This window comes from Tachysurus fulvidraco, chromosome 1 (genome assembly GCF_022655615.1).
Source record: "Tachysurus fulvidraco isolate hzauxx_2018 chromosome 1, HZAU_PFXX_2.0, whole genome shotgun sequence".
Taxonomy (NCBI): Eukaryota; Metazoa; Chordata; class Actinopteri; order Siluriformes; family Bagridae; genus Tachysurus; species Tachysurus fulvidraco.
In genome coordinates, this window is record NC_062518.1 from 15,708,875 (window position 1) to 15,722,180 (window position 13,306).

Genomic DNA, 13,306 nt, shown 5'->3' on the forward strand with positions numbered 1-13,306 from the left:
AAATTAAAGAAATGATACGCAGACTGAAATTTATTAAATGCGTTCAACATGTCTGATTTTTAAAACGATAGAATTCAGTGAACATTGTCACAAAGCGGCTGTACGGAAATGTGTACACTCTGGAAATAAGAGACCTTTTACATTTAAATGTTTCCCTAAATTTGTTTTTAAGCACGAAGAAGCTCGAGTCCGTGGCGCGAACGACATCTTTACTAGCCGAACGTTTCAAATCTTAAAACAGCGTTTTTTTTTGTTTTTAAAATAAAAATTAAAACCGGTGATTTTTGATAAAAATCACAACACAAACTTTTAACTAAACAAACATTTAAAAATCCATAATGTTGCTGAATAAATGGATGAAATGAAATTACAGAAATACAGAAAAGTACAGAAATGATTTCTACAGACAGCCGTTCGGGTACAAATTATTAAAATGGATATTGAAACGTGAACGGATAAATTTCATCTTTACATAAATATAGCATAGTGCACTTCGTTTAGCCACGCCCACTTCCAGAACACTTCATGACACTTCTCAAATAATTCTATACAACGGAGAGTAACAACAGTTTTGAGGTAAAATGAAACTTTCGACTGCGAAACATGAAATTTAAAACTTTAAATAAGCAAACAGTTTAAATCGGCACATCCAGAATTATTAAAAAAAAAAAAAAAGATTATAAATAAAACATCTTTTGTTTTTTTTATTTTATTTTAAATACCTGTGTGAAACAGCCAAGAGTTAAAATACTGTCTAGGCTTAAAAATTATAAATCTGTCTTCATGAGCAGTAAGAAAAAAAAAACGTTTTAAATATTCAAGTTTCAGCTTTAGCGGAAAACGAAGGTCAACGTCATCGTATACAGAAAATTCTGCCTCTTAACATAAAACGGTTCCGAGCAAAAAAAATTTTTTTACACTTTTGAATTCTTGCTATTATACAAATTTATAAAGCCAGCTTTATGAATTAAAATACGTTTTTGTGTCAAAAAAACGTATCAAAGTACAGATGAAAGTATATTAGTATATTAGGTTTACTCTTCGATTATTAGAATATTGTAGAAATGATCAAATTGCTTACCCATAAAAGTTAACGTGATCGTCTGGACATAAATAAAAAATATTTATGTAGTAAACTCAACACTGTTTGTTGCCTTCCGAAATTCTACACAGTAACTCCTCACCGAAATGCTGAAATGAATATTGAAGCTACTGAGAAAATTTTAGCTTGTTACCTGCTATAATGAAGGTACCGTAATTTGGTTAAACCGAGCTAAAAGTAATCCCATAACTTCATTAAAAACCAATCAGAAGACCTGAAGCTGCGCCGCCACTGACGTTTGTAACAGAACGTCGGCACGAATAAAGATTGCTACAAATTTCAAACGAATGAAATCATAACGATGTTGTTTCATCGTGCAGAAGCAGTGTACCACAGGTTATGTTGAATTATGGGTAATGATCTCATCGAACGGACATTCAGAGTTAGCTTGGCATCTATATATACACATAGTCTAGGTTTTTGCAAATGTGTTTGATAAAACGTTCTAAAATTCGTACTTAAACACGAAAAACACATTTTGTAGATATTTTAGACAAATCATGTACAAACTTTAACTACAAAACTTCTCGACAGGATTCAGACGGATTTCACCTTCTCGCTAACAACAGAAGTTAAAAATGACAATACCGCTGAGAACAAGAGCTGCCGATTAGCACGGTGCTAACGATAATCGGTAGCCTTTAGACTTTATTCCACGTTATATGCGTATTTATCTACTTTCATTCGGAAACTCACGAATCATCGATAAATAAGAGGTACGTTCTTTAGGAGCGAGTTGGCGAATAGTGCAAATGGCGGAAAACCTTTGTTAAACTTTTTAAAAATCTAATTATTGCAATATATATATATATATATATATATATATATATATATATATATATATATATATATATATATCAATTAGCATAAACTTCATTAGTAAACATGTTCTGTAACCCTGTAGTCTGATCAGCATCCGACAAGTGTGTGTGTGTGTGTGATGGAGGGATATGAAGATGATCTTGATATTTCTCCATCACACTCCACCGCTCTTGTTTTGAAGGTTGAGTGTTAGTTTAGGAACCTTCCTGATTTTCAGGTCATAGCTAAACCTTCAGTTTCCTTAGACAGACATGACTCCGGCTTTTCTTCCGTTCGTCTGTGGTCGTGTCCTCAGGCAGACGTGGGCTGGCCGTGGACCCTGAAGCGATACACACAGGTGTACTCAGGGTGACCCCAGTTACTGAGGATCCTCAGCTCCACCAGTCTGTAGGCGTCACTCTGAGAGCGCTGAAAAACACAAAACTAACGTATTTACTCTTAATACTCCACTCCTTATTTACACCGTTTATGTAATTCAGTACCAACTCATTATTTAAGAGCACGTTGTCCAACGCTGACGTGTCCTTCTCACCTGTACTTGGAAGGTCTGGATCGGTTCTCCGTCCTGGTCGTACGTGAACGTTCCGAGAAGTTTCCCTTCCTCGTTCTCATTGTTGATCATTCCCTTAAAAAAAAAAAAAAAAAAAAGCACGAAAATTAACACTTTGTGAAGACAGAGGGGAAAAAACACACTATAGAATGAGACACAGGAGATCAGGACAGACTGCACAGGTCTATATTTACGTGTGCTTTATTAGTTATAAGGTGACGCCGATGCAGCTTGACGTGTTTGTTCGGACTCACGTAAACAGCGAAGTCTTTAGGTGCGCTGTTGATGTTTCCGGTGGGGGAGAGAACTCGGGGCAGGTGCTCCAGGGAGACATGAGTGATTTGTACGGCATGAGACAGAGCGATGACCAGGAAACCTTCAGAACCGCGAAATGGCCAGCACTTACCGGGGTACAGCTCAGGCTGTGGTCACACACACACACACACACACACACACACACACACACACACACACACACACACACACACACGATGGAGTTTATTTATTTACTTAATGCATTCTGAACATATTTGCATGTAAACTGCCGGTATTGTGTGTGTGTGTGTGTGTGTGTGTGTGTGTATTACCTGTATAACTGTACGAGGGCTTTCTGAAGGATACCACAGAGGAAATCCAAAAAGGCTAATACACGCTGATCGGGTGTGATACGTCTCTGAGCAGCGAGTGTTTATCACACTGGCACCTACACAGACACACACACACACACACACACACACACACACATACAAATCTTACCACATCAAAGTGAAAGTCTGTGATAAAAGCAGCCAAAACAACCAAAAAAAACCCAATCAAAACATAACTTTTATTGAATGTTTAACATCTTGTTTTGCCCCCCCCCATCGCATGTTTAGTCTGGGTTTTTAGACTGTTTGATATTTTTAGCCATACACACACTTGAAGACTCACTAACGTGTGTGTGTGTGTGTAGTTGTTAAACTCTGGTTCTTTAGCTAAGTCTAAACAAAACTGCCTGTTTACGATCTTAAAACAGAAAAAAAATAAAAGTAACGGAGGAAACCGGATATCTTTTGTTGTCGCCGTATAAACAAGGGGTCATGTTTAACACTTAACCCCAACAGAAGGATTAACAGGCTACCTGAAGACTCCAGCGCGTAGTCGGGTACGCCGATCCCGTCGGCCCTGTGGAGGCTCAGCGCCCTGTGCACGATGCGCTCGACATCCTGTGACATCATAAATTAGGACAACATTTATCATGTCACGGAGCAGCAGTGTAAACAGGGCAGTGTGTATGTTCTACAGAGGATAATGTGGGTAATAAAAAAAGCTCAGAGAGAGAGCCTGGGAAAATACACAAACACACACACACACCCCCACACACTCTATAGTTACTGTGGGAAACTGGATGTGAAAGCACGTCTACATATAAATGTAGTATATATCCGTGTATACGCACAGACTCTATGATACTAATGATCTCTTTAGGTCTTTGTTCCCGCTTTTTCTGCTATTTATATCTACATGTGTTAAAATAAAACCACACAATTTTCAGACCAGAATAAAAAAAACCTACAGAAACAGTTAAGTCTTGGGGGGGAAAGCTTGAAAGTAAATAATGTTCTTTCGCAAGACTTCTGGATATCGTTGTCTACCAGTTTGATGTCTGCTGCTCAGGACACCAGTGCTTTCTTTCTTTTATAAGATATCTACATCGTCGTATTGACGAAGCCCTCAAAGTTTGTGTAATGCCTCGGACTGATTTTTATTCTACTTCATTTTTATTTAACGCAACTTTCTGCAATGGGGCACGGTGGCTTAGTGGTTAGCACGTTCGCCTCACACCTCCAGGGTTGGGGGTTCGATTCCCGCCTCCGCCTTGTGTGTGTGGAGTTTGCATGTTCTCCCCGTGCCTCGGGGGTTTCCTCCGGGTACTCCGGTTTCCTCCCCCGGTCCAAAGACATGCATGGTAGGTTGATTGGCATCTCTGGAAAATTGTCCGTAGTGTGTGAGTGAATGAGAGTGTGTGTGTGCCCTGCGATGGGTTGGCACTCTCTCGATGATGCCTGAGATAGGCACAGGCTCCCCGTGACCCGAGAAGTTCGGATAAGCGGTAGAAAATGAATGAATGAACTTTCTGCAATTCATAATTCTTATTGATCCCTAATGAGCAAGCCAGAGGCAACGGTGGGGAGGAGGAGGAGGAGGAGAAGAATCTCCCGGGGGTGACATGAAGAAACGTTAAGAGAAACCGGCCTCAAAAGGGAACCGGAGCGTGTGATTATAAAACATTACTCTTCTACAACTGTTTATAGGATCTCTCGTCTCATATTCAGTGTTTTCAACCCCCCATTACATCAGTACACAACCACACACCGATACAGTGACTGCTCCCACTCCTTCCTCCTTCAGCGTCTCTCCCACTGTCCTCCACACATCTCTCCTCTCCTTCTCCTCGTGCTCCTGTCCCAATCGGTCCAGTATTTTTTTTTCCAAGTCCTCAAGCGCCCTCTGCAGCTCAGGATGCATCACTACATCACGCTCAGAGTGAACTGGAACGGACATCTGCTGCAACAGCCAATCGGAAAGCTCGCTCTTTAACTAGAGAACAGAGGGAAAGAATTGGTTTTTTTTTTTAGAGTCGTCCATGTTGCGTCACGGGTCCCGGTGTAGCAGGACTACAGTCAGGAAGGTGTGAACGCTCGCTCGTACCTTCCTGTTCTCGGATTCCTGGCCGTCTATTCTGCGACTCAGGTTTTCAGAGGCTGACTGAAGTTTGGACATGTCCATTTTCAGATCGGATATCTGATCCTGCATCCCCTGGGTTTCCTTTTTACTCAGGCTGCGATGTTCTGAGTCAATGCTAGAAGGAGAGAATCACAAAGTACAAAATAATAACAACAACAATAAAATGTGGTCGAGCAGAAACGCTGATAAAGTAGGAGGGATGAAATGAAAGCTCACTTCCTCAATCGAATTCTCAGGTCTTGCACATCCACTTGCAACTTCTACACACACACACACACACACACACACACAAACACACAAACACACACACATACACACACACATAAAAAAAACCCCAGAGAATTGCATTACATGTGATACTCTGACTGTGTGTAACTGCTATAAATAAGTACAAAAGAAAGCAAGTGCTAAGAAAATAATTTGTGTGTGTGTGTGTCAGTGTGTCATGTGTGTGTGTATGCATGGGACTGTGTATGTGTGTCAGTGTGTCATGTGTGTGTATGCATGGGACTGTGTATGTGTGTGTCAGTGTGTCGTGTGTGTGTGTATGCATGGGACTGTGCATGTGTGTGTCAGTGTGTCGTGTGTGTGTGTATGGGACTGTGTATGTGTGTGTCAGTGTGTGTGCATGCATGGGACTGTGTATGTGTGTGTCAGTGTGTCGTGTGTGTGTATGGGACTGTGTATGTGTGTGTCAGTGTGTGTGTATGCATGGGACTGTGTATGTGTGTGTCAGTGTGTCGTGTGTGTGTGTATGGGACTGTGTATGTGTGTGTCAGTGTGTGTATATGCATGGGACTGTGTATGTGTGTGTCAGTGTGTCGTGTGTGTGTATGCATGGGACTGTGCATGTGTGTGTCAGTGTGTCATGTGTGTGTGTATGGGACTGTGTATGTGTGTGTCAGTGAGTGTGTATGCATGGGACTGTGTATGTGTGCGTCAGTGTGTCGTGTGTATGAGAGTGTGTGTTTGGGTGTCAGGGAGTATGTGTGTGTGTGTGTGTGTGTGTGTGTAAGTACACATATGTACATTGGCAGTGTAAGTATGTGCATGTGTGTATGGCTGTGTGTGTGTGCGTGTGTGTGTGCGTGTGTGCGTGCGTGTGTGTTTCTTACCTCATATGTGCGCTTCTGATTGTCTCCATCATGTTTCAGTAACTCGATCTCTTTCTTAAAGGTAAAGAGAAAGTTGTGACGTCTCACAGTGGGGTTTCAGAATTAGTGCTGATTTGAATACGGAGCATTAAAATGACACAAAGGTTTAAAGCTACATTCACTTTCTCACCAACACATCATCTAACTCCCTGCTTCTGTCCTCCAACCATCTGCTCTCTCGCTCTCGTAGGTTTGCATAGAGTTCCTCTTTTAGAGCTGCAAAAGTTGCATCATCCTGAGAGAGAGAGAGAGAGAGAGAGAGAGAGAGAGAGAGAGAGAGAGAGATGAGAATACAGCCACACTGTGAGATTATCTAGCTGCACTGAGAACGTGACCTCACTTACACGAGCTTGAAGATGTGTGTGTGTTGTGTGACGCGGCTGAACCGCGGGAGCTCGAGCTGAACGAGTAGCATACGGGTACCAGTACCACACGCCTGTAACGACACACACCTGATATCAACACCGGTACACCAGCCAAACACACACACGTGTATCTACACAGACGCAATCACACTCACCGAAAAGCAGCAGAATGAGGAGGAGGAGGAGGAAGAGGAGGAGGAAAAGATTCTTCTTCAAACCTGCAGTGCGCCTGAGGACAGATGGTTAAAAAGTGTGGTAATGCAGCACAGGCACACACTCGGACAGACACACACACACACACAAACACACACACACAAACACTCATAGAGACTCACACTCACAGACAAACACAGATAGACAGACACACCCTCATAGAGACACACACAGTGACAGACACACACACACACGGACAGACAGACAGATGGACAGACAGGCAGACACATACAGAAACAGACACAATCAGACAGACACACACTCATAGAGACTCACACACACACACAGACATAAGCTCAGATAGACAGACACACCCTCATAGAGACACACATAGTGACAGACACAAAGACACACACACGGAGAAACAGACAGACGGACGGACAGACAGGCAGACACACAGAAATAGACAGACAGACACACACACACAGACATAAACCCAGATAGACAGACACACCCTCATAGAGACACACACAGGGACAGAGAGCTGGGCAGACACACACACACACACACACACACACACACACACACACACACACACACGCACAGCATACCTGCTTAGCAGAGAAACATTTAGCAGAGACATTCCAGATGTTATACTGTACCACGCCACACCTAGCCAGAAATACACCACTGCAAAGGCACGAGCTGAACACACAAACATACAAACAAACAATAATCTACATTACAGTTCTATCAAAGAGTGACAGGTATAATTAATACATTTGACAGTGTTAGGCGGAGTGTGTTTGTGTGTGAATCTCAGACCTGGGGCGGTCAGTGCTCCTCGGCCTTCCATCTTTCCATCTGATGGAGCGTGAGAAGAGCCTGAGAGACACACACAGAGGAACACGGACTAAAGCTGAACACTCATGAGACGGGTCTGGTTTGTGTTTCTATGCCACTTTTATTAAGACTATAACACTTACTAAAGAAGAATATATTTACAGACAAAAAGAAAGACAGCGTTTAGGATCGACTACAGGTACGGAATTTTACTGCGTGTCATGTCTTTACATCATCATCATCATCATCATCATCGTCCTCAACCCTGAGACCAACATGAGAGCGCGAACGGAAGTGAACAACCAGACAGAAAGGAAACAGGAAGATGCTGTGGTTAAGTTGAGATAATAACCGAATACACACGCATGCACGCACGCACAAACACACACACGCCCCATTTTTTCAGACCTACATATATGTAGTATTGTGATACTTATATGTGGCTATATGCTGGTTTGGTTTTGAATAATTAATGACTTTTGTTACTTTCTATTATACTCTGCTTTTTTTTCTCCCCCCAACACACTCACTGGTGGTCGTGTTGTGCGGGCTGCTGCTCCGGCCGTATCCTTCCTCTGATGAAGAATATCCCGAGGAGAAACCAGACGGTTCCCTTTGAGTCGAGGTGCTTGGTGCTAAAGTGTTCAAAGGGCTCATGATGCTGCTAGGAGCCCGAAAAGGAGAACTCTTCCTCACTGGTGTCACACAAACAGACAAAATAATAATATTTATACTCGTATATGAGACTCGAAACTAGAAACCAGTGACATCTGATGCGGTTATGAACATTGGTGTAAAATAGAAACCTTAACAGAATTAATTGGAAAAGAAAGAGAGAGAGAGAGAGAGAGAGAGAGAGAGAGAGAGAGAGAGAGAAAAAAACGTCATGTGATATAATCAGGACTGACCTGTGATGAACTCGTTCAAGCTCGGACTCTGGGGTTTGCTCACATTGCTGCTGTTGGGGTTGGGGTTGGGTTTGGGGTTGGTTTTGGGAGAAGCCCCGCCCCCTTTACGGGGTCCTGTTTTCCTCTTGAAGACCCTGGACAATTATGAAATGTACAGAGTGGTGTGATATACATATATCACCTACAATTATACACTTAGACACACACACACACACACACACACACTTACCTCACAGTACTCTCTCTGTAAGTGATTTGTCCCGCAGACCCTGTAGAGCTGGTACTCGCTGTGTCGTCATCGTGTGGGTAAAGTCTGCTCGGCACCAACCGCGTACTACGCCTCGACTCTACAGGACGAGAGAAACGGAAGCGTGGTTCAGTCTTAATCAAGCTGATCGACTTCATCAATTAAAAAAAAATAATAATTAAACAAGCAGCATTTATATATATTTATATATACAAATATCGGCACCACAAACATGAAAAATACTGACTTTAATGATGCTCAGGAGTAACAGGACCAAGGTGTGTTTAATTATAACACCACTCAAAATTTTGGACATCTACTGCAGTAAAAAAATAAATAAAAATACATACAAAACTTAGCACATTCACTAATCTGCATGATTTACCCCTGGACTTTATCCACTCCATAATCCCTTCTCAATCTTAATGCAATAATGTTTTTGTCCATTACAGACTTTATTTCACAGTCTGCACTCACACGTTATTCGCTTTCATTCTTATCCTTTGCTATTTAAGCTAGAGCTGCAGATTTGAGCTCAATTTGACATGAACTGGCAACCTTGTCATTAACTGTCCTGTCTGCTGCATCTCGCTGGGGAAGCACTTATTTCCAGGGATCTCAGAACAGTGTAACAGATATTGCGTCACCGGGTATGTGTGGCCTATTTGATAATCTAACCACGCCCACTTTAAACACACCCACTTTACGTCGTGGTAACGGAACCCCTGAAATTTAGTAAATGCCCATCTCCCTGGGTAAGGGGCAGTGTGAATCCTGCCGCAATGGGCCTCTATAAATGCCTGCTGCAGTGCATATTTTTGAACACTAGGTGCAATATGGATGCAAACGGGGCAGTAAGCAAGCTGCCTCACAACTGTACGATATCCAAAACAGAATCGATTTAACATCCGCTTGTCTGTCGAAAAAGCTGATTAAATTGATGGTAAATCTGAAAGTTCATCTCGATTATAACTCCGCCCAAAATCGTACGTGTACAAATGAACGGACAGCCTTCATGCTTTCATTCATTTCTGTCTTAAACTGTAGAAAGTAACATTAAGAATACTAATTATTTAAAAAAAAAGATTGTTAGGTATCTGTTACACACAGAGCGATGATATCAAAGCACAGAGTCACACTATCACTATCGGTCAGTTACAAACACTATCGGTCAGTTACGATGGTTTAAACGCAACAAAAAATGACATCATAGCAAACTCAAATATTCAATTCTTATTATACATACACGAATAACACGAATAAAATGTTTAAATGTTTACTTTAATATTTATTTTTTTTTTTATTATATGAACATATAATACTACTTCTTTTTAGAAACACTTAATTAAATGTAGCTGAATTAACGGTCAATAAAACAAGATGATTTCAAGTTTGATCTTATAACGTTAAATACTACATAAACCTGACTGTATTCAAGCTGCTAAGACAGATGAGGATCCTGTAAAATAATGCAATAATTCAGGAGTTAAAATGAAACAACAATAAAAATAAATAAAAATTATGGATAAAAATGATGTTAAACTTTTTGTATGAAAGCAAAGATGCCAAATACTTATTGCAATGCGCACATTAGCATAAGTCTGCTGCGCTAATGCTTATCTTTAACCACTGCATACTTTCAAAGCAGTCAACCAGATCCACATAGCAACAGACAGACACACACACACACACACACACACACACACACACACACACACACACACACACACACACACACACACACACACACAACGGAAATAGGGTACAAAAATATAGCATCACACCCACATATATATATACACACTGCCAGTGTTTTGATGTCAGGACAACGCTGAGTCTAACAAAACACCTGAAGGGGATTTTATTGCTAACACAAATGAAACATGTAGATAAGTATTTATAAATAATTACATATAAATTTATGAATTAATATAGCTTAAAAAAATCTTTCTAAAATGCTGTAATGCTAATCCTAATCCTGTTACCTCTGGCTAATCAAAATCCCATGCTACATTTCGCAAGCAACCGATTAGCCGATAGCAGGATGGCTGAGGTAAAATGCCCGAAAAAAAAGAGCAGAAACATGAGTGTACATTTTCCTGTTATAGTCCTGATACTTAGACTTACTTAAATCTTTATTTAGACATATGGTCAGTTTGAGTATGTGTTTTTTTTGCCAGATGTTTCTTCAGTCATGTTGTTTTCCATAATTGTACTTTGTCAATGATGTTGAGGCTCAGTTAAAACATTGGTTCTGTAATATCTGGGTTGTTTTTACGTATTTTTGTGCGCTGGAGTTGCGTCATTAATGAAGAACAAGTGGAAAATGAACAAAGACTCACTCAATACGGATGTTGCTAATATCTAAAGCAAGAATGGTAGTAGACCTAATTGTTCACAGTGCAGTACTCTGTGTGTGTGTGTGTGTGTGTGTGTGTGTGTGTGTGTGTGTGTGTGTGTGTGAGAGACACAAAAAGAGAGAGGGAGAGAGAGAGGGAGTGCTAAGCTGCTAAAGACAAGTCACGCTGCAGATAAAATGAATCCAGGGAGAACAAGTCACACAGCTTTTCTCAGTAAAAAAAAGAAAAATTTAAAAAGCAAAAAGGAATTGATTCAGATTTTTTGGTAACCAGCTTTGCTTCTTTTGAATAAATACAATAAGTTTTTTTTATTCGAACCTCACAATCATTTATATAATACAAACATGTGTCCTGGTTTTCAGGCATCTAACAAAAGTATCAGCAAAACAGCAGCTGGAAGTGTGAGGAAGAAGTGTGAGGAAGAACTGAGTAGGGAAGACCTGTGAGGAAGAAAGTGTGAGGAAGAACAGAGAGGGAACACTGAGGGGACAATGGTGAGGAAGACCTGTGAGGAAGAAGTGTGAGGAAGAACAGAGAGGGAACACTGAGGGGACAATGGTGAGGAAGACCTGTGAGGAAGAAAGTGTGAGGAAGAACAGATAGGGAACACTGAGGGGACAATGGTGAGGAAGACCTGTGAGGAAGAAGTGTGAGGAAGAACAGAGAGGGAACACTGAGGGGACAATGGTGAGGAAGACCTGTGAGGAAGAAAGTGTGAGGAAGAACAGAGAGGGAACACTGAGGTTACAATGGTGAGGAAGACCTGTGAGGAAGAAGTGTGAGGAAGAACAGAGAGGGAACACTGAGGGGACAATGGTGAGGAAGACCTGTGAGGAAGAAGTGTGAGGAAGAACAGAGAGGGAACACTGAGGGGACAATGGTGAGGAAGACCTGTGAGGAAGAAGTGTGAGGAAGAACAGAGAGGGAACACTGAGGGGACAATGGTGAGGAAGACCTGTGAGGAAGAAGTGTGAGGAAGAACAGAGGGGGAACACTGAGGGGACAATGGTGAGGAAGACCTGTGAGGAAGAAATGTGAGGAAGAACAGATAGGGAACACTGAGGGGACAATGGTGAGGAAGACCTGTGAGGAAGAAGTGTGAGGAAGAACAGAGAGGGAACACTGAGGGGACAATGGTGAGGAAGACCTGTGAGGAAGAAAGTGCGAGGAAGAACAGAGAGGGAACACTGAGTATGTGAGTATGTGACCTATGTGAGTATGTGACCTGTAAGGAAGAAAGTGTGAGGAAGAAGTATAAGCTGTGATGAGAAACTAAGATAAAGGAGTTTATTTGTCCATCAGCACTAGTTAGTGATCTGGGTTTCAGTTTAGTCAGAATCTGAGTTTGGATTGTGTTTAAAAATGTAACAAAAACAATAAAAAATCATCATCATCATCATCATCATCACACAATATGTCTTAATTATTTAACTGTGTGTGAAAAAAGAGAGACACACTCAGAGAGAGAGAGAGAGAGAGAGAGAGAGAGAGAGAGAGAGAGAGACGTGACATACTCGTGACATGGTGACCCATACTCAGAATTCGTTCTCTGCGTTTAACCCACCCAAAGTGCACACACACAGCAGTGAACACACACACGGAGCAGTGAACACACACACAGCAGTGAACACACACACACAGCAGTGAACACACACCCGGAGCAGTGGGCAGCCATTTATGCTGCAGCGCCCGGGGAGCAGTTGGGTAAGTTCGGTGCCTTGCTCAAGTGCACCTCAGTCGTGGCCCGAGACTCGAACCCACAACCTTAAGGTCAGGAGTCAGACTCTCTAACCATTAGGCCACGAGAGAGAGAGAGAGAGAGAGAGAGAGAGAGAGAGAGAGAGAGAGAGAGAGAGAGAGAGAGAAAGAAAGAAACACACACACAGAGTGAGACAGAGAGAGAGGGAGACTGAGAGACACATAGAGACCGAGACACACAGAGAGAGAGAGAGAGAGAGAGAGAGAGAGAGAGAGAGAGAGAGACACACACAGAGTGAGACAGAGAGAGAGGGAGACTGAGAGACACAGAGAGACAGAGAGAGAGAGAGAGAGAGAGAGAGAGAGAGAGAGAGAGA

At 41.8% G+C, this 13,306-nt stretch overlaps 1 protein-coding gene across 1 annotated transcript in view; it reads right to left on the reverse strand.

Moving 5' to 3' along the window:
• Positions 1-8: 8 nt before the first annotated feature.
• Positions 9-13,306, reverse strand: part of sun2 (Sad1 and UNC84 domain containing 2) — a 13,841-nt gene continuing 543 nt past the window's right edge. The window contains exons 2-18 of the mRNA XM_027168668.2: positions 8,854-8,971; positions 8,625-8,758; positions 8,247-8,411; positions 7,699-7,758; positions 7,485-7,578; positions 6,876-6,949; positions 6,700-6,791; positions 6,486-6,590; positions 6,317-6,370; positions 5,418-5,461; positions 5,166-5,316; positions 4,830-5,054; positions 3,595-3,679; positions 3,062-3,177; positions 2,729-2,896; positions 2,457-2,549; positions 9-2,332 (exon numbers count right to left, since the gene is read on the reverse strand). Of these exons, the coding sequence (XP_027024469.1) occupies positions 2,216-2,332; positions 2,457-2,549; positions 2,729-2,896; positions 3,062-3,177; positions 3,595-3,679; positions 4,830-5,054; positions 5,166-5,316; positions 5,418-5,461; positions 6,317-6,370; positions 6,486-6,590; positions 6,700-6,791; positions 6,876-6,949; positions 7,485-7,578; positions 7,699-7,758; positions 8,247-8,411; positions 8,625-8,758; positions 8,854-8,971 (1,895 nt within the window). The 3' untranslated portion in view covers positions 9-2,215. The remainder of the gene's footprint in view (positions 2,333-2,456; positions 2,550-2,728; positions 2,897-3,061; positions 3,178-3,594; positions 3,680-4,829; positions 5,055-5,165; positions 5,317-5,417; positions 5,462-6,316; positions 6,371-6,485; positions 6,591-6,699; positions 6,792-6,875; positions 6,950-7,484; positions 7,579-7,698; positions 7,759-8,246; positions 8,412-8,624; positions 8,759-8,853; positions 8,972-13,306) is intronic.